General features: G+C 37.1%; 2 protein-coding genes across 2 annotated transcripts; both read right to left on the reverse strand.

The window, feature by feature from the left end:
• Positions 1-511: 511 nt before the first annotated feature.
• Positions 512-4952, reverse strand: LOC145785170 (uncharacterized). The gene is made up of 9 exons (XM_082596865.1): positions 4843-4952; positions 4526-4619; positions 3089-3195; positions 2919-2987; positions 2575-2715; positions 2432-2485; positions 1797-1937; positions 1660-1716; positions 512-601 (listed from the first exon to the last, which is right to left on the reverse strand). The coding sequence occupies exons 1-9, from the start codon at positions 4864-4866 to the stop codon at positions 512-514; spliced, it is 777 nt and encodes a 258-aa protein (XP_082452991.1). The 5' UTR covers positions 4867-4952.
• A 1977-nt stretch (positions 4953-6929) lies between these two features.
• Positions 6930-23837, reverse strand: LOC145785171 (3-oxoacyl-[acyl-carrier-protein] reductase FabG-like). Its single transcript, XM_082596866.1, has 8 exons — positions 23804-23837; positions 20280-20413; positions 19595-19738; positions 19048-19144; positions 18038-18152; positions 15127-15162; positions 12195-12397; positions 6930-7018 (listed from the first exon to the last, which is right to left on the reverse strand). Exons 1-8 carry the CDS (start codon positions 23835-23837, stop codon positions 6930-6932), a joined length of 852 nt encoding a protein of 283 aa, XP_082452992.1.
• Between the last annotated feature and the right edge of the window lie 2063 nt (positions 23838-25900).

Here is a 25900-nt window from a genome sequence, read left to right on the forward strand (position 1 = left end):
ATAGTGTTTTAACAACTTTGCCTTATAGCTTTCCTTTTTCTAACTGTATACCTTGAAAGTTAGTGTTTAGGGCAAGAAAATAGCAAAGGAAAGGTGTACCAGTGAATGCATAAAACAGCTTTGAGATGTCTTTAATGCATGAGCGATTGTTAAAGAGTTTTGCGGGCCTCACAAAACTCTTTGACGGGCCGCAGGTTCGTCACCTCTGATCTAAATCTTCAACCACCTGGCGTGAGCCTGGATACGACAAAAAAACTGCTTTTCATCTTCGGTACTATAAATCCCAATAACTTTGTGAAATTACTTTAATCAAACATACTTCTAGCTGAAATGTGTAAGTCTGCACTCTGCCACATTTAAAAGTTTAGCTCAATTAGCTCCAACTGCCTTTGTCTAAATCTTTTCTCAACTTTTTCTGCCGCTGCGGTACCCAAAATATATAATTTTTGTTTAACATGTGCGGTATTAACTTTTTGTAAATAGCCAATGCACTATGGCACTTCCACTATTGTTAGGCCAGATCATCATCCATGTGTCTCTCCTCCCCTTGCCTAGATGAGACCTGCCATTTGTCCTCGCAACCCTTTTTTTCCCGACCAAACTGAGAAGTTTAGAGTTTCGTTATTTGTTGGATGTAAGTAGACGCATGCTAACAGTTTTTACCACCTTAACACACTAAACCAGCTTCTGCTCAACATAGCCTACAGTTTTCAATTTTTGTCCCAGGAATTAACTCTTCAAGCAATGCTTTCCCTAGTTTGTGTGTGCATTAACATCCTCAATTATATGTCGTCGTTAACAATTGCGACATTTGTGAATTCATTTGAGGCTTTGGTCATCGAAATCAATATATTTGAACTAACAAATTCAGTCCACAACACTTTCCATTAGGCTGTTATTTAACACTAGCACGTTAAGTTAAGCACGCATATGTGTTGCGATTTGTGACCGTGTTAGCAACTGAAAAAAACCTTGGTGTGAAGATCACAGAACTGTGCTTGCAACTGCACGGTGTTACCAACGTGCAAAACAACTCGGCTCCAGGTCCCCTGCGGTCACAGACACGCATATTATCCCTGAATTGGGGGGTATCGCGTTTGCCAATCGCTCATTGTCGCCTGGTTTGATTGCAAACAAGTCAATTCTATGTAGTTGCTTTCCTCATTGCGTCCAGAGTTGTTGCACCATAAGCAGCCCTCATTGTATCCGCATGCTCTCCATAACGGTGAGTGTAGGGGTTTGGTTTCGCACGTTTTTGTGGCAGTGGATCACACGCAACTTTTCATTCTAAAGAATTTGTTGTAATAAAATATGGAAAAAGTGGTGTAAATTGTACTGCTTTCTTTCTGCCAAAAATAAACTAAAAAACTACACAGTCATGTCAAGTTTTACCACAAGTAGTTTTGCTGTATGTGATGAACTTGGTGGATGTGGAAGTTTCAAACTGCAGCACTGAAGATTGAACCTCATCAAATGAAGGTAAGTTCTGCTGGAAGATATTTAATAGGAATTGACAATACTAACCTACAGTAGACACACCGACACAACATAATACACAATTAAAGTAGCTACGTGAGGAACAATACAAAATCATATACAAAACCAATCACATTGAATCACTGAGTTTTATGTACACGATACATCATTGTAAATACAAACCCGAACAAACGTATCACGTTCAGGAGTATCGTAGCCTCCGTCAACTTCTGCGGAGTTCTAAAAGTTACAAAGAACATTTGTTATGACACAAAGTAATCTCCGATACGCTCCTTTTCAACCTCACTGTGGACATTCACCTGACATGGATGGTTGTGTTCATTTAGATTGGGAAAGGTAACACAGCATCCAGTCGTGCTTAGCCTTGCTGTATTTCCTTTCAATACTATTTGCAGTTGTTTGCTCATGTCCCATTTGGTCATGGAAGTTGGTGTAGACACCTTAACAAAACCAGAGGTAAATGTGGCATATTGTCAAAACCGAGTATGATATAGAAATACTTAAAAAATTGCAATTACCTTAAAACGAAAAATCATGGACAGAGTAATAGGGTACTACGAACATTATGATAAGTGATCATGCTAAAACCGAATTATGATAAGTGATCATGCTTTAGCGAGTATAAGGTAGCTGATAGTTTGAAGCTCCAGTTTTTCTTCTTTCCTTCTACTATAAATAGACTATTTCACCACATTTAGGTTTGTTTTATTCTGATGACAGCTCCTGATGAGTCAGTAAAAAAAAAACTGCAGCTTCGAGCTACCTTTTACTTGCTATTTTCAAGTTCTGTACTACCATTTACTATTATAGAAGAGTTCAACGTATAGGCTACCAATTGTGTGAAGTTGGAAACAGTAAAATAGTTGAGAATTGGTTGGTGAACTGTTGAAGGTCTTGTTGGGCCCTAGTATATTGCAGCAACTACATTACAAACCTGTACCAGTCCATGACTTTCAGTGTCATCACTTTCCTCAACTTCTGCAGAGCTCTGAAAATCACAAAGAACATTTGTAATGACACAATATCTTTTTAAACTTTTTAATTATGCTCTTTTTTAATCTTACTATGGACATTCACCTGACAGGGATGGCTCTGTGCATCTAGTTTAGGAAAGGTGATGCAACATCTAGTCGTACTTAAACTTGCTTTGTTTGTTTTTAAAGCCACTCGGAGTTGTTTGTTTAAGTCCTTTTTGGTTGTGGAAGTTTGTGTGGATACCTTAAAAAAGTAAAGGTAGAACACACTAGAAAAACTGGATGGTAAAATTTAAAAAAAAATTTCCTTCGTGTTAACATGATCATTTAAGCTGTAGAAAACCAATATCATTGAGTGTATAAGTTGAAGACACTTTGCAATGATACAAAAAATGTAAGAATTTAAAGATAGGCCTACTGGTGAAATCCCACAATAGTATAAGTTACCTTATAATCGGGAAATTCAGCAATTTTCAGAAGTTTAACTTTGGCATTGCACTGATCCGTCACCATGACCTGTTAAACAATCTGTCATGAATCGTTATAAAATCCATAGGATAAGTTGATTTTACCTGAAGTAATGTAAGCGTGAGGCACTACATAATTTTGCTACATACCTGAGTACTTTGCTGTAAAGCTTCTTTTGGTCGACATTTGAACTGGACATATTCCAGCTTAATATATGGCGTATCACCTCGCCAATAAATCATGCTGTTTGAGATTTCTGCAATAATTGTAGTAATGTGTTTGGGTACCCGGACATTTTGCCGAAACTCATTTTGCCGAAAAGACAAATTGCTGAAATTATACAAATGTATTATCATTAACACATAAATATCATTCGCAAACAGATCAGTTCTTTCTGCAATTAGTCCTTTCGGCAAAATGTCCACACACGTGTGTTTGGCATGTTAAACAATATGCAAAATCAAAATGTTGCTTATCAATACACCCGGTAGTGCTTTTTTAATTATCATATCAATTTATTTTTTGTCATTAATGCATCCGGAATGAAAACGATACCATTAGTTGAGGTACCGTAGTCAATACCCCAGTATGTAAATGAAAAGGTGACATGGCCAGTGGCCACAAAAATCTGTCCGCCCCATTTGCTCAGTGGTTAAGCACCCTACTAAGACCAAGCGGCGCTGATTCGACTATTGAGATGTGTTCTTGAGCAACACATCGAAAGGACAACTGTCCATTCAGCAGAACCTAGTGGATGCTGCACAATCTACTTCATAAAACAATCTGCAAAAAACTCGTGGTATATACATAATGCGGTGATAGTAGCAACACTCAAATCCTGATAAAAGCACTTCTCGTTGACATATTAGCCTACATTTTTATGCCACTTGAAAGTGAAGATACCACTTTTTGAAAAAATTGAGTACTTCTAAAAACGTTACTTCAAAACCAATACATCGAATTGCCGTAAAAAGATAACATTTACACAAGTTATGATAACATTATAGCCTGGCTAAATAAACTTTAAAATTTTGGATGCAACCTAGTTCGTACACTGAAAAAATCGAAAAAAAAAATAGCACAAAGCCGAAGTTGCTGATCGCAGTTTCCGCAAACAAACAAAAACTCTTAGAATCCTTACCGGAAATTTTAAAATGTTTGCGAAAACTCCGATCAACCATAACCCTTTTAAAATGTTTGTGGAAACTCCGATCAGCGACTTCATCTATTTTTAATTTTTTCTTCTTGATCTTTTCCTAACCCTAACCCTTTTAAAATGTTTGCTGAAACTGCGATCAGCGACTTCGGCGAACTCTAAGGATCATTACCGGAAATTTTAAAATGTTTGCGGAAAAAAGAAAACTCCGATCAGCAACTTCGGCTTTGTGGCAATTTTTCTCTTGATCTTTGCGATCACTGCGATCAGTGGCTTCAGCTTTTTTTATTTTTTCTCTCGATCTTTTCAGGGTATGAACTGTTCAGGGTACGAACTAGGTTGCACCCAAAATTTCTACTGTCAACAAAGGTAAACCTCTACAGTTCAGTATGAATTTTGTAGGATGTTATGTAGCAAACAACATACACACCATATGCTCGTTTCTGTGCAACAAGAAGTTTTGTTGCAGTTTTCTCTGCATACTCTTCAATGAACTTCATGCCATCTTCCACAGAAGTGAACCACTACAACAACAATAATAATAATTGTATGCACTGGCAAATCAACACAGTGCAACCACATGCCATGTAGCTGACAACTGTTGAACTTCAAATACCACTACTTTAGTAAAAATATATAGCCTACTCAGTACTCATACTGTAAGATCTAAATCAAATATAAGCACTTTTTGTAGTATTAATAGTTTACCCTGAAGAATAGATCTGACTTAACTGAAACAAACCTTACCTGAGTTTCAGGATGATCATTCATGATGTGGGCTACTTGCGTTTTCCTGCACTACGCTGCCTGCTATGAAGCTAGTAATGCAAATGTCAGCTAATGCAAATGTCGTCACACCGCCAGCTATGAAACTAATGCAATTTTGCAAATGTCTTCCATTTGGGATTTCGCGCGTTTTTTATGATTCACGTCACACAGAACGTAGCTTCTGATTGGCTCGAGGTTTTCTCGACAGTTAATGAAATTTTGCCGTTAAAGTGCTTACCTCCTAATAGACCACCGTCATTCTGGCCAGTGCTTCCACTTCTGACAATTGATAAATCCTCTTCAATTTCCTTTTTTGTCCTGAAAAATCCCTTTTTCCTCAGTTGGAAATCTTTCAAAATTTCCTTCATAGGCGAGGTTATTTTTAACGTTATTTAGGTTAAAAAAAGTGCTAATACAACTTTAAAGTTATTATAATCTCAGTTAAAGCTATTTTAATCTCGATTTTATTCAGTAGCATCGGTATGTCGAAGCAACGTTGTTTTATTAGAACAGTAGGCTGCACAAAAGCAGCCCATATTTTACAATAACATGGTTTACTTCCTTTGTTCACTGTCCAGCCAAAAAACTGCTTGTCAGTTAGTAGGTTCTGGGACATTTACCACCTGGAGTCCTGGACATCATTTACCAATTACCACTCTCATCTTTCCTACCCGGAGTTCCTAACCTATCCGGCTATCCCCAACAGCAAAAATGTACAGGTGGTAAATGTCCAGTTTCAACGAATTATCCATCCATTAACAAATTTATTTTTGTGTTTAGTTTAATTTTCCTTGATGCGCTAAGCCGCTAACTTAACATTATTGGCTATCTCTTTTTTCCCCTTGTCAGTAATGCCTTCACAATCATTTGAGACTGACGAAAAACTCCAGGATAGCCTACTTATAGGCCTATTCATGATACTGACTCAGTCTGACTGTGTACACTACACATGTTGTATACATACTACATAGCCTCTATTATTATGACACCATCAGTTAGCATAGGCAAAAACTAACTTTTCTAAACCTTTTAACTTTTTTAAAAGCTTATCATACCTAACTGTACGTCGAACCGGGTCGAACCTCAGTGAACTTTGTCATTGCTACTCAACTTCAACTGTAAATTAACGGATTACCTAATTTTAACTCAAAGAATTGAAAACTAACTCTCTCACTACAGTCTGCAATCACATCCAATTCCCAAAGTGGCGATAAAAGAAATCAAGCGATAGAAAGGCGAGGATGGGACAGGGAGTAAGAGGGGTTCCGGATGGCGAGTGACGATGGAAACCAGCTGATCATCGCTATTCCAGTCGTTTTTAGAACTTTTGAAAGGGAATATGAATAAAATTTTCTTTAAAATTGCTAAAAAGAACAAATCCCTTTTTAAGGCAAAAATTCCTTGTAAAATTGTTAAAAATCCCTAAAAAATCCTTTTTTTCTTCAAATCCCTTTTTAATTTATCCTTCGAAGCGTTGAAAAATCCCGATTTCGGGATAAAATCCTTCAAAGTGGAAGCACTGATTCTGGCAGAATAATTTTTCCGCTTTTCGCCTAAAAAAGTTATCCGTGAATAAGTGCGAGGCATAAAATGCGACCTGACATACGTTCGAAAAATCTTAAATAAAAATATAATCCGCAACACGTGCCACTTAAATTTTACATGCATCGATTTCAGTATTACATTACCTTTCCAGGGATGTGCACCAATAGGTGGGCATTTGGAAGGAACTCCCAGCAGAACGTTTCAGAGATGGAGGATATATTTACGATAAACATTAAAATAATACGATTTTTGCATAATTGACACCTCTTCAAACATCTTCGAATAAAACTATAATCCGCAACACGTGCCACTTAAATTCGATTTTTCGTCATGTTGATGAAAACAGTTCGTGCTGCATGGGAAGGGGCAGCGCTAATCAAGAAAAAAAATTATCATTATCGGACATTATAATTTTATCGTTTATCGTTATCGCTTAACTTCTTTTTGATTTATCGTTTATCGTTATCGCTTTAGGCATTTTTCGTTTATCGATTATCGTTATCGCTTAACTGAAAAATGAGTTATCGCGCCCAACAGTGGGCGAAACTCATAAGACAACTTAGCCTATGTCTGGCTTGCCGCAATCTCGTACGACCGCCAACAACAAACCCTTTTTTAATTGCGGCATCGATTATTTGGGTCCTTGCATTTATGCGGAGGAAAGTAGTCACAAAAAAGCTTAGGGTCTGCTTTTTGCCTGTATGGCCTCTAGAGCGGTAGGCTACATGTGGAATTAGTGATTTCACTGGCACTTATCGATTTTCTACTCACTTTCTCAAGATTTTGTGACTTACGTGGGCCTGTTGACACGGTTTGCTCCAACCTTTGAGGGTGTCCTAATAAGCCTTAACTAGAGTAGAGAAGATCTACAGTTGGCAAAACTGTTTTCTGGTACCAATAATTAGGTGGCAATAATATCAGTGCAAAAATTATGAAGGTATTTCATGAATTCGTCGTTGGGACGGAAATCGAAGTCTATAATTGACTTTAAGAACATAATAGTGAATAGTGAAAGTATTATTTTATCCAAATAAGACAAAATTGGGACATAAACAGCTTGTTTCAAATATTTAATCACATCATTGATCTTTTTCAAAAATTGTTTTTTTATGGAAAACTGACCTGAATTATTATTAGTTAGTAAAAGCCTCAAACAAGTTTATCAACTGTATATATATTTAGATCTATAAAAAAAAGAATATTTAGATCTATGTTTGTTTGTTTGCTTTTGAATCTTTATCCTCTAGCTTACAAAGCCTTGATAGGTTATTTCTGGTAGTTTCGCATACTTGTAGAGGCTTTTGCCGCAGGGCCGGTTACCGAGATTGGCAGAGTAAAGTTTTCCGATTGTTGAAGTGTTGTTGTTGGGGAATTATTTTATTCACTAGATGCCGCTGAATGGAGAGCAGTCCTGAAATGTGTTGCTCAAGCGCACACCCCGAGAGTCGAACCAGCGCAGCTTGATCTTGAGCCGGGCGCTTAACCACTGAGCTAACGGATGTTTAGAAAGCAAGAAAGTTGATAAATTACTGTGATGTCATAGTAATTACGTCACAATGATGTCACACTGGTCTTTCACCTCAACAAAATATGTGAAAGGAAAAAGTTAAGTTGAGATTTAGTCTCTTAAGTTAACAAAATGGGTTCTTAGAATGCTCAACATGAGACGAAAACGTTTCTTTAGAGACGTCATCCCACAAGCAACTTCACATAGGCTACTTTGAAGTGCTAGAAAAGTATTGATACACACTCTGTCACTGAGATTGATGGAATTCTTTTGGTCTGTAAATTATTTCATCCACTATAGACGCCGCCAAGTGTCATGCATGACGTTTTTGTGGACAAATGGGCAAAAAAAATTGATAACAATAACATATTTTTAGTTCAAAATTTAATGGCAATGTATGTTTTCTTCAGAAATTGGAATGACAATGGAAAAGAAGATTTGCAAATGGAAATCATTTTCGCACTCTGCAATATAACTACGGTATACTGATAAAACTGGTTAAAGGATTTAAGAAAATTTCCAACCTTCTACAGTTTGTGTTGACAGAAAACAAGACCATGTCATTCACAATGTGTGTCTGGAAAAGTTGAAGATATCGAGAAAAATTTTGTTTGTCGGATTGATAAAAAAACACGTTTTTCAATAAAGCACATGCTGTATTCGAAGCTGGTGGATTTGTTTCAACAACTGTCAATGCATTTTCAGGCAACACTAGTTAGGTATTGGTATTGCAAAACGTTTTATTAAAATATAGTTTTGGGAGAGAGTCCGCTTTTTTTGTACCAAAGACAGGCAAGACACAACAACACAACAGGGTTGAGCATTATAACAATATATTTTACACATTTAAAAACATTATAGTTAGGTATTGCGAAAAGTTTCAAGAAATTGGAAAGTAGGCCCACAAAACTTTGATAGATTAGAATAAATATTTTTGAAAACATGAAACAAAAAAATCAAATATAGTTATTACTATCTGAAGCCTTTACAAATTGTTTCACCTAGCGGATCATCAGAAGGCCTTATTCAAATAGAATCTTCAAAATTGAATCTTCAAAAAAAATCTTCAATATTCAAAAAAAAAAAAAAAAATATATTCTATGAACCCTTTATAGCTCAATGTTGCGAATTTGCAACACGTTGTTGCCTTCAGCTAAATATTCCGTTTGTTTTTAATAAAAATTTCTGAAAATTTTGTTTGTTTTTGGAAGGCGCTTCGGAGTTACAATATAGTTTACAAAGAGAGTTTGCTTTTTTGTGCAACAGACAGGTAAGGCACAACACAACAGGGTTGAACTTCTAAGAATAGTTGGGCTTTTTAAAAGTGTGGGCGTATTAAGCGGGAGACGAAGTCCCTGACAGTAACTGTTCATGTCACTAATAATAGGCCTAGCATATGCACTATGCAGCCTTTTTCCCACAATAGAAATAGCCTACTTTCGGACCTTACATAATTTTCCGTACAATAATGTCGGATTTTTCATGGAAATATTTTCGTGGAAATTTTTGAAACCACAGCCGTTTAGTTGTGTTCTTTGTTGTATCATAAAACAAATTTTTAAACACTGTGAAAAGTTTAATGACAAGATCTGTTTTGGACAAAAATTTCAATTGTTTTACCAAAGGTCTTGATGGACTGCTGTAACCTAAAACCAGGGTTAAAGTTAGGCCTACATTTAAAAAAAAACTCTCTCCACTTCGTTCGCGTTTTTATCGCTTGAACTTTTCTCCAGATCCCTGCCATGTTATAGCAAGGAATGTTGTTTATTTGCGTTGATGGTGGGAAATAAATACATAATGATGGTGATGCAACTGCTTTATTTGGTGGTGTAATCGTTTACAGAGAAGAAACAGGAGATGTACCGTATTGCATTCCTATGGGTGGATCCAATGCAATTGGCTTGTTTGGCTACATCAAGGCATGGGAAGAAATGATAAATGAAAACAACTTTTTGGAAAACTTTGAAGACATTGTAGTGGCCTGTGGAACAGGAGGAATCCTTGCTGGATTGGCGATTGCTAATCAGATGACCGGCAAAAATTCAAGTAAATAGCATTGATAATACTATGCGCTATGTAAATTAAGTAATTTGAAACCCAAAAGAAGAAAATAATGATGTTTCCACAAAATTATTTTCCTTTTTTTATTTTTAGTTGCAGGTAGGCTACACATATGCCACTACGTAGCATATCTACCTAGTGTCGGTTAAAAATTACCACAAATACTAAAATTATTAAAAAATAAAAAAATAAATCTGGTGTAAATTACATATCTGGAGTGTACAATAATTTTTCATCACTAACTATAGCCTACCAACTGCAGACAAGAGGCCAACTGAAGAGATTTCTACAGTGAATGAAAAGTAGATTTCGATTGCTTTAGTTTTATCATTTTTGGAGTAAATTTAATTTTTCGTTCTTCGGATTGGATTGTCGTTTGTGACGGAAGTGAAAAAGAGCTTCAGTCAAGTAATTTTCACGTTGTGTGGAGCTAGATGTGCTTGAAAAGTTGCTGATCTTTTTGTTTTCACTTGTTGAACCTATAGCCAATGAATCAGTTTGTTATATTTTGCGAATGCTTCTCTTGCATCATCGACCGATCCTACAGATGTTTGCAGGTCCACTCCATCCCTTCCCACAATTTTTATTCGTATTTATACTGTACCTTCAGCACCCAATTTCTTTTAGCCAGTTTTGGATCCATCTTTTTTGACATTTGTTTTCAGCCTTGTGACAATATTTTGCCTTTTTTACATTTATTTTTTATTTGTGACATATTCCAATCGTTTTTCGGCACAATTTTTCTAAAAAAAATCTTACCTTTCATTAGCAAAATAGTAACACTTCGCTAGCGTTTGAATTTAAAAATTAAAATTTGTCCTGTTCGACGTTTTGATAACTTACGTCACAAACAACAATCCAATCTGAAGAAAGAAAAACAAAAGCAATCCAAATCTACTTTCTTTCACTGCACTGAAGAGTTCCCTAAGATCGAAACAATTGACTTTTGTCTGACAGTTAGTAGCCTATTTCATCATCATTTTCAGCCTGTGAGAACCCACTGCAGAGCGTAAGCCTTCCCCTTTTCATGCCAATTTACATGATTATGTGCTATGTAGACTATTTAGTAATGGTTTATAATCATGTGTTCTTTCAAATCATAAAAAGGGCTATTAAAAATGAACATTAACACTCGAAAACGAATTATGAAATGTTATATCTGGACTACGTTTATTTTCAATGCAGAAACATGGACATTGTCATTACAAATGGTAAGTTATAAGGATTTAACCCTATCTGTAGCGACACAGGGTTTTATGAGAACGCCCCACTCTATTAGTGAAATATTTCACAGAAGGAAATAGCCTATGCTAGAAATGTGACATTTCTTGACTTTTAGTTTTTATTCTTTACGAATTTTCTAAACCTACATTGGTCATTTTTCTATTTTCCTGCCCTTCACAATAAGCATTTCGTCTCAGGTGGCTAGACATTTTCGTGCAATGCTAGATACAGTATATATAATTTATTGTTAGTGCAATATAAATGTTAGTGCAATTACTTTGAAATGTAAAAACGATCAGAAATGCCTTATATGAGCAAAAGTAAATTTTTGTTTAGTTTAGCACTATTCTGTGTTATAATTCAAAAATTTCAATTTTGAAGCAATTTTTGAGAAATTAAAATAAAAACCGACTTTCTGACGTTGTTTCATCTCAAACATTTTATTTTAATAAAGTTGTTGGGTAAAAATTTAATTTCTATACGCACAATACACATGGCTATTACCTTATAAAATATTTTGGTTCTGTGATTTTCATAGCTTCCGGTATTAGCGATTAATTAGCACGGAGCTAAGATAGCGCGTAACGTGCTTTCCGCGTACAAAAACAGCTCGTATTAAGATATGGTTGAAGGCATTTGAAATGTGGATTCATAGAAATGGGCCTATATGCTTAAAGTTTCATGGCAAAAAAAATCACAAACACAACTGTATTGTTTAGAAAGCACATCAACATTGGAAATTCTACAAATAATTGAAACAACAAAATTGAATATTTTGACCACATGATCCAACAAATGTTGACAACCCCTCATATAGGCCATAAAATTCGCCATACCATATTGGAACAACCGCTGAGGAAAAACTGGCTGTGGTTTGATTCTTTTGCAAAGTTGTACCACCTCTGATGTCGCAAGATTATGTTCATTCATTTTGTTGAAGTTTTCATCTTCTTTTTGCGTACTGTAGTCTACTAACTTTTTGCAATCTTCCGACCTCTGTCAACATACATGCACGTTCCAGTAATAGCAGATGCGTCATCAGAAGAGAGGAATAGAACAGAACTCGCAACCTCATCCGCTTCCACAATTTTGTTTCCGAGAGGATGCTGTTTTGTCATATTTACAAAATACTCGTCAGAATCTTTTTCGTTTAGACAATCATGACTGACAAAAATATTCGTTTTGACGCTTCCAGGCCTAAAACAAGAAGTAAGGACACCTGAGTTAAGTAAACATCAAAAATACCGTAGCAAACAGTTTATAATGCTGAAACATAATTAAACCAGTTTCAAAAACAACAATTTTGTAGCCTACTAAGCTAGTGATACTTAATAGAATCGCCAGTAAAAATATCTGGAGGCTCCTAGGCTATAAGCAATGTAAACTGCTAGTTCATTAGGCACCGCCTTTGTGGCCTAGGCTATATAGCCTATTGCGTAAACAAAGTGGCTTCCAAACTAATATCTTTAAAAACAAAGATCTTGAGATTGGAATAAAGCATATTGTGCTAGATAAAAGCTGTAGTTTGCTCTTCTCCATATGATGTAACATATCAACAAACAATGTAGACCTATTAGTAGAGGGTCGGGGGGTAATTTTGATTTCAACTTAAGCCATGACTTTAGATATAAAGTGACATCTTAATCATTGAAACATACTTGGAACTATGCACTGCATTCAAGAATTTGTTTATTATTGAGTTGGCATATTTTCATTTTAGTAGTAAAAATGGGCCTCTCAAAAATAAGACAACAAAAATCTACTCGTATTTGCTTTACAATGTTTTGCTAGGGGGAATATTTTCCCGACTTCTCCCCCCTCTCGGAGCCCATAGTTGTAGGCCATGTCCTGAAGTAAGCCTAATGTATGTAAATTAGTGGTGGTTGCTACTGTTGCTAGAACAGACAGTGATTGCAATCACCTACTTGTTACCATAAAACAAGTCTATAATGTGCATTTATGGACACTGTATAGGGTCAAGGTAGTCAATATTCATGGCTGGCTGAGCTATGGTTATAGGATTTACCCACCCCGATTGCTCAGTTGGTTAGCGCGTGACTTCTGGAACGAAGAAGCTTTAAGATCAAGCGGCGCTGGTTCGACTCTCAGGGTATGCGCTTGAGCAACGCACGTTAAGAACTGTTCTCCATTCAGCGGCAACTAATGAATGGAATAATTCCCCGGCAATAACACTTTACAGCCGGAAGCTTCACTCTGTCAATCTCAGTGACCTGGCCTGCGTCAATGATTCAAAGCCTCTAAGTATGCGAAACTGCTAGAATTAAGCTTTGCTAGAAGCTTTCCTAGTCCGAGGATAAAAATTCAATCAATCAATCAAGCTGGCTAGGCTTTCACCGGTGTACAGGTTAACCAAAAACCGTGGTCTTAAAGTTCTCCACCATAAATGCCTTGTAGGTCAGAAAATAATCGGGGGGACACGGTAGGCTTAAAGAAAAAAGAGTTCATTCATTAATGTTGCCTTTTCTTGAGATCATGCATCGTAAGGGAATTTAAGGAAACACCTTCTGACAGTTCACTTCAAGATTAGTGCGTTGGCTATACTGTCCTTTTGATAGAGCGTTCTGAACAACCACCTCGCGTCGACAACCACGCATTATGAGCACAACATCTTGCTGTTGAGAAGCATCTTGAGCAGCAGTTGTCAGCTTGAAGTTTTCAATTGGTTGTTGCAGCAGAAGCATACCAAACGCAAGTCAATTTAAGTGATTAAACTAAAATTAGCAGATAAAATGGACAGGTAGGTGGAAGAGAATCTCAGAATAAGGGTTTGAATCAAAGATGTAAAGTAAGTTTTTCCTGACAAAAGCAAAAGACGTTATATCAGTTAAATCAGTTATCATAACAATATAAGCTTATAGCGACTTCTTTTTTGAAAACTAGTTTTTGGACATAGGTTTTGATCAATTTGCGGCTGCTTAATACAACTAGCTTCATACAAACTATGTATGAACTTTTGTTTTGGAATATCATACAAACTGTTTGCATTAATTTCGGGCTTTTACGCACATACGATGAAACCAAAACCAGAAAAATGTTTGTGGCAGGTTGCAACATATTTAATGTGCTTAGTACAGTAGCAAATAATATTTAAACATTAAATGGCATAAACAAAAAGTGACGTCCATACAATATTAGGATACTAAACGCAAAAAGTAATTTTTAGGGTATTGGGGAGGTGTTGGACGAAAATTAAAAAAAAAAAAATTCCAGAGGTCTTAGAATGTCCTGCTGTATTCTTAAACCAGAGCTAAAGTTGGATTTAAAAAAAAGCCGATTATGTCCCCTAGTTTTTGTCTTAACCGTGAAATCTTCAAAATGGCTGAACCAAAATGAGCTGCAAAATCTATGGTCTTTCGCTATAAGTTTTTGATCGATTTACAAACTGTTAGAACACAACATCTATGTTCATGTATTCAAAGTAACCCGTCCGGTCTGCCTCGGTGGTAAAAACCCTTGACAAGTGACCTATGCGAAACTGCTAAGAATAAAATCTATCAGTAGCTTTCTAAGTCCAAAAATAAAGATTCAAAATCAATCAACTTAGCAAACACATCCCAGGCAATACAATCCATCATTTTTACATTGTAAAGTAGGCTATGACATTGTAGCCTACATTAAAGACTGTATCACAGATTTTTCTGTCTGGAATTTGTGTTCTGTCGAACATTTATTTTGTTCTTGATTCTGTTCTTGATTTTGTTTCCTTTCGAAAAAAGATTCTTTAGAAAAACTGTTTTTAAGCTCAGCATTCGTGACCGAAATGTTAATCCAAGTAAAAAATAGGATGATTTTGCTGGACGGTTTTTTACTTTATCGAGGTTTTCAGTCTCGTGCATTGCGCTTGGCTGCTCATGATTAAAACAGCAAGTTTGTTTCATTTATTTCAGAAGAAGAATTGTACTTACGCGACTGAGTTTACTCTGATCCCTTTTGAAGCCAGACTTGTGACAATAAATGATCATTAACGCATTCACATAACCTCAGTAACACAGTCAGAACGTCAACCCCTTTGATGCCTGTATCACATCACGTCAAGAGAATTTAATGAGCATAGTAATAATTGTTAATAGTATTGTTGTTGCTGCTTAACTATTGTGAAAAAAGCAGAGGTGGGCAGTATAGCGCGGTACTTTTGTAACGCCGCTGCTAGTGCCGTTACTTTTTTTGGTAGTTGTAGCGATAGCGGCACTATATTTTTGATGGAGTATCGGCTGCAGTAGCGGGCCTACTCTTTTGCCAGTGCAACGGCAGAGGAGAAGCGCTACATTTTTTTCAGTCGTAATAACGCTATCTGCTACTTTCCGATTTAAAGTTTAAAAAAATGACTCGTTTTTGGAGATATTCATGGCAACAATGTGGGAAATAATCAAGGTAGAAATCATTCGACTATTACGGTAAATATCAAGCTAAGTTGATAACGACAAGCTTGACACCAACACCAGGCACGACTCCGAGGAAGAATTTTTGATGTGTTAATGCCATTACATGATACGTCGGTACATAAAGAAACGTCAATTACGGAGGCCTTTTTTCAGACAGAAGCAAGTCCTTGAGTTTTCCCTGTGCCTATTTAAAACGTCTGTTCATTAAATACAACATTCCTATTTGCCATCCCCTTTGATGCTGTGGTGGAGAGACTTTTTTCTGTTGAAGTACCGAAGCCTAAACGGTCTGGCCTCAGCTACACACATTTCGCAGCGACTCAGGTTTTTAAAAGATGCATAACACTAAATTTTACCTACAACGTGTTTACTGTGACAACGTTGAAATGTACTGTATATGTATGGCAATGTAAACGAATGATCTCATTCGTTTTCAAGGTTATTTTGACGTCACAATGAAGTGCTTTCTGTGTCCGTTTAAAAGAAAAGTAGCAGGAGAAGTAGCGGTAGGGCGCACTACTTTAGCCCGAGTAGCAGTAGCGGGTTGCTCGCTACTTTTGATTGGTAGTGGAAGAGGGCGCTGCTTTAGCTTGAGTAGTGGTAGTAGGTAGCGCACTACTTTTAAAGTAGCGGATGCCCACCTCTGGAAATCGTCAGCTCCAGCTCGTGTCCGAGCATTGGTTTTATCTTCAAATTGAATTTCGTTTTGGATGGTGATGTCGTAGGTGGCTTTAGAGGCCCAGTGTATGATGGAAAAGACGTGGGCAAAAGTCACATTGTATGGAGGATGGGGGACGTGGTAGTTTTAGCTTTTCTTTTCTAGTGTTTCGTTTTTCTTGGGCCTTTTGTATCCTGTTTTTATCAAAAATTTCCGTGCCTTCCCTAATTATTTTTCTCCAAAGTGGTCTGTCACTAGCAAGTAGTTCCCATGAATCCAGATCAATGTTTGCATGGGTGAGGGAGACTTTCAGCTGACCTTTGCATGTCATTTTTGGTCTTCCGGGGGTCTCTTTCCTGTCTCTAGTTCACCATATAAAGCATTATTCGTGGAAGCCTCGTTGGGTCCATTCGTATGACATGCCCTGTCCAGCGAAGGCGGTGTTGCAATATGGTGGCTTCTAAACTGGGCAGCCTAGCGCGATCAAGAATTGCATCGTTGGTAAGACAATCTTCCCAACGAGTACCTAGCATTTGCTTCAGTTTCCTCTGCTGGAAATTTTCAAGACGTTTGGTGTCACGACGGTATAATGTCCAGGTTTCACAAGCATAGAGAAGAGTAAATAGAACGACTGCCCGGAAGACCATAATTTTTGTACGGATAGCATGGTTGTGGAAAACACGATGGTAAAGTCTTCCATAGGCACAGTGAGCTGCTTTTATACGTTGTTCAATATCCTTTGCACATGTTGGTGCTGTTGAAAGTATGCTACCAAGGTAAGAGAAGTAGTCTACTTCACCTAAAGGGTTTTAGTTGATATTGATCTCTGGGAAGGTGTGGTCAGGTGGCGTTTGGTTGAGTATCCTAGTTTTATCAGTGTTAACTTCCATTCCAAAATGCTCATAAGAGTTGTTGTAGATGGTGGCTATCGTTTGGAGGTCATTAGGACTCCTAATGACCTCCACACCTGTTTGGACTCCTAATTTAGGAGTCCAAACAGGTGTGGCATTGTCATCGGCAAACTGTAACTCATGAATTGTATGAGCAGAGGTTTTCGACTTAGCATGGAAGCGAGCAAGATTGAAAAGCTCTCCGTCCATGCGAGAGCGCATGTTGATACCAGGAGAGGTTTGTGGGACCTCGTTAAGCATTGCAGCCATATACAGTGAAAAACATGTAGGTGCAAGAACGCATCCTTGTTTGAGTCCACCTGTAACGGGGAATGGGTCGGAGAGGGTGTTTTGGTAACAGACTCTGCCAAGCATGCCATCATGGAGAGCACGAATCAGGGTAATAAAGTCGTCAGGGCATCCAAATCGAGCAAGAACAGACCACATAGCAGGTCGAGGAACTTGATCAAATGCCTTCTTCAGGTTCCAAAAGATAAATGAAAGAGGTTGTTGTTGTTCTTGACACTTTTCTTGGAGTTGTCGAGCACAAAAGATCATATCTACAGTGCCGCGAGAAGGTCTAAAGCCACATTGGGACTCTGGGAGTACGTCCTCAGCTAGAGTAAGGGTGCTACTTTAGCTCGAGTAGTGGTAGTAGGTAGCGCACTACTTTTAAAGTAGCGGATGCCCACCTCTGGAAATAAGGCCCAGTAAACAACATGTATGAGTGTTTGGACCTCAAAATAGGTCTTAACCTGGCATAAGCCTGATAAGGTAAAGAGTAAGTTACATTCCAGTGCAGGCCAGTCTGTTACAATCCAGTAAGATAAAATGTTAGTTACAATCCAGTGAGGGCTAAAGTAGGCTACAAATCATTTTCCTTGACTCACTTAAAGCAGCGAGCTTAGTGAATTGTTCCATAGAGCTCTTCGCCATCGCATACATTGGAAAAAATTTCCCCACTGTCGATCCCATGATTCCGGTGATATTGATCACGCTACCTATGAAAAAAAGCGTTTCCTTGTTTTATTTTCAAATGTTAGCTGTGAAGGATAAGGCAATGTCTGAGTTTGTAGACTATCTGCACCACTGCTTGTGAAAGGTCTAGGTTAGATGCCAAGTGGAATTCTGCTAAAACCAGTAAGCTACCTACAAATTGGTGCAGTTGTAAGTTATTCTTTCTTCAGTTAAAAACCTAAGTTTCTATTTGAATAAGAGTGCTGAATGAAGCCGGCTTTACGGCGGCGAAAGTTCTACAAATAAATTTTATCTAGTTGCCAAACTGGATTGTTTCATTTATTATAAAACTAAAGTAACTAAAAATCTACACAGTAATGGAGGCATTATGATGACTAAAAAAGTGCCCAATAGTCGCATATAGAGGATATTTTGACTAAATTCTCCGCTAAACGTTACCAATTTTTATATAAATTGAAATTGATCAATATTTTCTTGTATAGGCTGCTAATTTTGTTAAAAAATTCCAATTGTTGTGACGTTTACGTTTGAGAGAAATGATAATTTGGTAAACAAATGTTTCAAATTTCTTATTGTACGCTTGCAATTTTAAAATGCTTGTCAAAGATTTATGTTTTTCGTTTACTTATTTTTTTGGCCGACTGGTTGGAGTTTTGGCAACTGGAATGGTAGACCTGGAACCTACGTTCAAATCTAGGCCGAGCCACACAAAGACTTCTATGAGAAAACAGTCCAAGTAAATTGAGCAATAATAAATCGAGCTCGTCATTCACGCCTAGCAATGCTAATTGCTAAAATATAAAAAAAATTATTAGGCTACTGCAGAATCACTTGCAGCTGTGAAACTCCAAAAAGAAACCATGAAACTGACACATTGTTATAATTCATTCATTTGATCATTGCTCTTAACTTACGCACCGTTGGTTTTTTCTAAATGTGGAATCGCCAATTGCGTCAAGTGGAAGTGAGATTTGACGTTCACTTGAAAGATTTCATCAAACATTTCAATCGGAGCCTGCACATACAACTTTTTATCAACTTAGATCATGCCAGTTTAGCCTTATTCGTTTTGTCATATCAAGACATAGGCATTTGTGCCAAGCAGAATCAGTTTAATGCATAGACGGGAAGGCAAGCCACCCAATCTAAGAAACCGTCATCAAAGATTACAAACAAAGAATGACAATTCATAGAGTTCAGCATGGGCGGATCCAGCCAGTAGCCTTAAGAAGGGGGAAGGGAGATTTCAACTAAACACAATGATATGTATGTCTTCATTAATCCAACGTTACAAACAGAAAGAATGAATGAAATTACTTTTCTGTGTTTCTGTGTTTATTAGGACAATTGATCAAAATTGATCCAAAGAAATGTGTTGTTGTGTTGATCAATATTTGAAACAAATTATTGAATTGATATCTCAATCGACGAAGTCCACACTTGAACAAGCAAGAAGATAACTTACGCGTTCCAGCGTAACGCCAAATTTTTCCTTTATAAATCCGGCATTGTTCACAAGGACATTGAGTTTTCTGAAATTCTCGACTGTTTTCTTAATAATATTTTCGAGATCTTCCATGTTCTTCTGGTCAGCAATAATCTTCAATACCTTTAAAAAATAATATTTCCAACAACAGCTGTTGAAGCTTTAGATCAGGGTTACTCAACTAATCTCAACCAAGGTCCAGTTTGACAAGTTGAATATTTGTAACGGTCCGGGTGAATAAGCTATATCACACGCAACCACGAAAGTTAAAGTATCTGTACCAAACCACTTTTTTAGGTAAAATGTAACTTCAATTGCATTTCTGAGAAAGTATCGGAGAGTCTGGAAGTTCAAGTCCCCCAGCAACTAGGATAATCACAGTAAAAATTGCTTCCTCCAAGTAGAAATATGTTTAAAGAAGCCCTGAAAGGTGGTAATGAGATTATTCTTCCAAAAGCTCAAGGTACACCATCAACACCCAGAAGGTCTGGATTCGGACCGCGGTCAGCCAGTTGAGTAGCCCTGCTTTAGATTGAGTGGACGAGAAAGTAAGAAAGCCAACGTTTGTGTCCACCTTCCACTAATATCAACAGCATCTTCTTTCGAAAAACTTTCGTGCGTTAGTGACAAAAAATTTCAGATTTTTTTTATATGAGAGACGCACCTCCTCTGCTCCAAGCTTTTTGCACTCTTGAGAAACTTTTAAAAGTTTGGCTTCATTTCGTCCAGTGATGGTCAACATGGCTCCATGCTTGGCAAATAATTTTGCTGTAGCTTCGCCGATACCGCACGTTGCACCTGAGAGACAAAAAGTCGTTTAAATTATTATTAATACTCCGCTAGGGTTGGTTTGTTTTTTAGAATTGTCTTGATTTGAGGCCCGAGAATCTTCTCGGTACCTGGCCAAAATTATCCTTTCAACGACCCTGAGTGGAAGTGTATCGCAAATGAGGAATGTTTGGGTTGGATCATTGTCATTTATTACATTATGGTAACTAATTGTCCACTTCTTAACCAAACTGCATAAGTTATTGACGTATAACTTTTTCCAACAGTTTGCATAGCTGTTTGCTGTAGCCTAGTTGATATCCACAGCCTGAGAAAAACTTGTTTCTGCAGCAAGCTACATTGAATAATTTTTTATTCAGATTTGCATCAGTTAACTAACTAACTTTAACTTCAGGCTTCAGTTAACTCTCACTCACCAAGTTAACCTACCAGCCTGTTAGACAGCGAGTAAACCTACAAATTCTTTTTCCAAAACGCAAAACAATTTGCAAGTGAAATGACGTATCAAAGCGATACAGCTTATGATTGGTCAATTTTCGAGATAGGGCACACACTGGTCACAGCGGTAAACCATAATCTCTTCTTGGGAAAATTTTAACATAAAGTTCCCTAATCCGTTCGTCTGTATATAATGACCGAAGAAACACACACTTGAACTTCTTTTCAAACAGTGTATTCCTGTAAAATTAGCCCGAGGCTACCGAAAACGAGGGGGTGCAACGCCTACACCACTTAAACTGTCACTACACAACAGATTACTTGGATAAAAGACGGAACTTTTGTCCAGCTAGCAAGCACTAAGCCAACAGTTAAATGTGCGGCCAACTTTCAAACAATCATTTTACGAATGGCCAGAATAGATATCAATATCTCAAATTCACGTAGAAAGTAACTGTGACGCAATAAATGAAAGACAATTATGAAGTCATTCCAACAGGTGTTTAAAGCTGATGTAATATTTCCTGTTTAAACAGGCCCAAACAAGTCCAAACAAGTTTGACACAAGTCTATGAACGATGGTGCAATTTTGGCACATTTTCTAGCAACTTCCATGACGTAATATTCAGCAGACTTGAACGGTTTTATATGACGTTTGATTTGTACAGAGATTGGCCGTAACACACACTAGGGAACCTTTTGTAAATATTCACCCCGGAGACGTGTTTGTAATCTGCAGGTCGCTGCAGCAAATGGGATGTTTTGACCAGTCAGAAGGCAAGATTTAACGCGGCTGAAATTTTATGAGGAAAAGTTTAGTTAATCAGGTTTCTCACAACTCGCAACATTTGCGTATGATCTCGAAATTTCCATAAGCATGCCAGCAACACACTTGGTTGGCTAAATCTGACAAGTAGCCTACCTGAAAAGTTAGCATTCCAAAATTAGGACGCAAACCTTATTTACTAAACTTTTGTGAAGAAGGGATCATTCTTCCTGGCTATCAGCACAAGTCTGAGCACTTAGGCTACTGAAACAACGGGCATTCGCTAACTATAACGGCCTAGCATCCACGCTAGCCAGCATTCAAAGCTTTTGTTGCAAATTTCATTTAAAACTCGCCCTGGTTCTTCTCAAATTCGATTTTAAGAAATAATGCTGCAAGCAACTTGATCTCTTAAACTTTTCACAGCGAAACTATTCTCAGCTGGGTTAAATCTTGCCTACTGACTGGTTAATAGACCTCATCTGCTGCAGCGACCTGCGGATTACAAATGCGCATAACGGAGTATAGGCCTACCAACCTTGAGCTCTGAGTGTTGAGCGAAAAAAAAACAATAGAAAACAATTTATCAGAGCCTGAGAGATTTAAATCCGGCCAGATTTCAGGTCAGCGACAGAATTTGGATCGGTTTTGGATTTAAGCTATTTCAGCATCCGGATTTGGATCTGCTAATTTGGATATTACACTTTAATGTTATAGATAAATATCAGATAATATTATTATTTGTCTCTAATATTTCATATACATGTAAATTTTTTTCTTCTTTTAAAGACTTGAAAAGGACTACATAAATAACCGAAAACGTTCGCTATTTCAATTTATTTTTGTTTTGTTATCATATTAAATGTTGTGTTGCTAAGTATTGTTTATGGTTAAATAGAAATTTCTCTTCACAAATTGTACTTTAATATCTTTCTAAAAACTACCAGAAAAATGATTTTTCTTTATTTTGTATTAATAAACTAGTTGCTTAAAAACCTCTCACCATAGTGATCCTTTCACTTCGACAAGTTTTACTTTCAGATTTATTATGTTATGTAGTTGAATGAGTTTCGCTTTTAGCAGCATGATCGTTGCTTACTTCACAGTGTAGATTCAAACGATCTGTTATACAGTTATAGCCTGATGCTGCGGGTTCTTTTTGGCAATATCAAATTACACTAGCTTTCGGAACACAGTTCCCTAGTCATGTGCTATGACGAATGGTGTTGAAGTCAGTGAGTGTTTTTTTAAAGTGGCTCTTTGTTTTAGCTTGAGGCTGCCGGCTGTTGAGTTTCTGTGCTGTTAGGCGTTATTGCTGTGAGTCTGTTGGACTGTTGGACCGTATGCTGTTGGACCGTAAAATAAAGAAAATCTTCAAAGACCTGGACTTACCAGTCCGCCTCTTTCGGCGCTCCCGAACCCTCCGAAACGCACTTAAAAAACCACAAAAACCCGAACCCTGCCGGATGCAAAACTGCCAACTACGGAACGACAACATGTGCAACACCAAGAACTGTGTCTATAAGATTATATGTAAAAAATGCAAGGAAAGCTACATAGGCAGCACGATCCGCCCACTCCATTCCCGCCTCAAAGAACATCTCACCTCGGATAAAAGTTCGGTATTTGATCACCAACAACAATGCCAAGCAGACTTTGAATTTAAAATTATTGGAAGAGAAAATGACGCGGTACAATTACGTTTCAAAGAGGCCATATTCATTAGCAAACAAAATCCTAAAATCAACAACCGCGCCGAAAGGGAAGAACTACGTCACCTAATCTACTAATCAACTGATCCAACAAAATCTCACAGCAATAACGCCTAACAGCACAGAAACTCAACAGCCGGCAGCCTCAAGCTAAAACAAAGAGCCACTTTAAAAAACCACTCACTGACTTCAACACCATTCGTCATAACACATGACTAGGGAACTGTGTTCCGAAAGCTAGTGTAATTTGATATTGCCAAAAAGAACCCGCAGCATCAGGCTATAACAGATCGTTTGAATCTACACTGTGAAGTTTATTATGTTAGTTTATTGCCAAATCTATAACATGATATCTTTACAATGCTTATAATCTGAATTTTGATTTTAACTTGAAATCCAGAAATGGATTTGAATTTTAAGTTCTAAAATCCGAACATCTCTGCTATGTATAGCTAGGCCTACTTAAGTTGTTTCAAGTCTTACCTGTGATAACGATTACTTTAGAAGCAAAAGACATGATGCTGTACAGTAGCCTATAACAAATCAATGGTTCAAATATTACTGCTTTTCTGTATCACCTGGATTATGATATCCCTTTCATTCATGAATTTGTTTTAAGCGAGGGATAAATATTTTTCTTACCGAAATGTAAAACTTACTACATAAGAAATAATATTTTGTCACTGGATTTTTTTGTCATCATGACGTCATAACATATTTACAAAGTGTTGTTCATGAACAACTTCATGAAAAAAGGGGTAAAAAATTTGTAATAAGTTTTAAAAGGCTTTGTTTTGATCAGTGGTTCTCAACCGGGGTTCTGGGGACCCAAGGGGTCTGTGAAAGTTTCCGAGTTTGTAGCATGATTGATAAATTACAATATTTAAAAATTGGCTGTGCTTTATTGATGTATTGCAGTGGTTCTCAAACTGTGAGTGTGCGTAGCAACGAAGTGGTGCGTCGTGTGAAATTTCAAAGGACATCTCACAAAGGTTTGGTTTCCTAACTAAAAAAATCTCATATAAATAAATTAATTTTTTTAATAAGGCTATGTTCAACTTAATTGTTTTGAGACAGCAGATTGTTGATCAATGCTTAACCCTTTGAGGACCATTAATTTTCCAGACAAATTTTTTAGGTAGAATTTGTTTGTTTACACTTCATATGTCATATAAAAAACATCTATCAAAAAAAAATTAAAAAAATATTTCACATGCCGGAGATATCGCATGGGACATATATGTCCCATCGGTCCTCAACGGTAATTTTTTATCCGCAATACTTAAACATTGTTTTTTTAATTTTTGCTCTTACAGTGACTAAAAAACATGGCTAAAAACACAATAGACAGAAGTTTTACAAAACAAATTCTTCTGTTTCATATGCAGGCTTTGTATTATATGGTATTGCAGTGGATGTCCACCACTACCAACCTGAAGTAGCCTACCACCTACAGCATTTACTGCAGAAGAAGTAACTTTTAGGATGCGTACCGTACTACTATGTATGCAAATTTTTGTAATTTCACAAAACAACAAAACAGTACATTGTAATGAAGAACATTTAGGCCTTAGGGTCTAACAGTGTATCATTGAAAGCTATTGTAACATGCACTTATACTTGATGGTACATTCTGAAACAGTCCCTGCCATTCACATTGCAAAGGAAAATATTGCACTCTTCACATTTATTGTTTGTCCTGTTTTCCAACTTTTTACTTGTGCACAGTAGGCCTAGACTAGATAATTGATAGTTTAGGTTTACAGGTGTACCAGTAGGCCTAGACTTCTTCCATGTCAACAAATTGGGATCTTGAACATTCTCTTGTCAGTGACTGGCTTTCATTGACATCATTGAAGAATGGTCTACCACATGAGGTTCAGCTTGAGATGTGTGACCAGCTGAACTTGTTCTAGAGGTTCAATAACAACCTCAATTGGACAATCACCACCATTGTTGACAACATTTTTAAAATCATCTTCCAAGAAGGCAATATCTTCTTCATCAGGCACCAAAACATCTTCATCATCGCTATCATCGCAATACTGAAGTTGACTAATCGATTCTTCATCCAAATGAAACATTTTTGTACGAGCAATAGATAGCATTTTAGCAGTTAGCTGTTGTGTATGCAATTATGTATAATAAATTTCTGAAATAAATCGCAAAATATAGATACGGTACTGAATGAAGCTGAAATATACTTGAAATAGGCTAAATCATATGAAAGATAAGCACATTATTGGCCAACAGCATAAGAACAGCTTTGTAAACTGCATAATAACAGACTACCCTGGAATATACAGATAGCCTATTTTTGACAAAACATAGTGTGTGCAAGGGCAGAACTTTTAGCATGTAACTGTACAAACTTTAGTGGGCTATTTGGGCAAATGCACTGATTAAAGGTGTGCAGAGAATTGAACTTGTGGATGTAAGAGATATTTTTTTGCATTGATAATGCTTGCTAGTTATTTGCAGTTTAGCAGCTTAAAATAGTGAATAGGCCTAATTTAGCTGTTAATGTTTTTTAATCAAAAAATTATCATCTTTAACAGTCTGCAGAACTTTCAGTTAGCC

Source organism: Aplidium turbinatum, chromosome 16 (assembly GCF_918807975.1).
Source record: "Aplidium turbinatum chromosome 16, kaAplTurb1.1, whole genome shotgun sequence".
Lineage (NCBI taxonomy): Eukaryota > Metazoa > Chordata > Ascidiacea > Aplousobranchia > Polyclinidae > Aplidium > Aplidium turbinatum.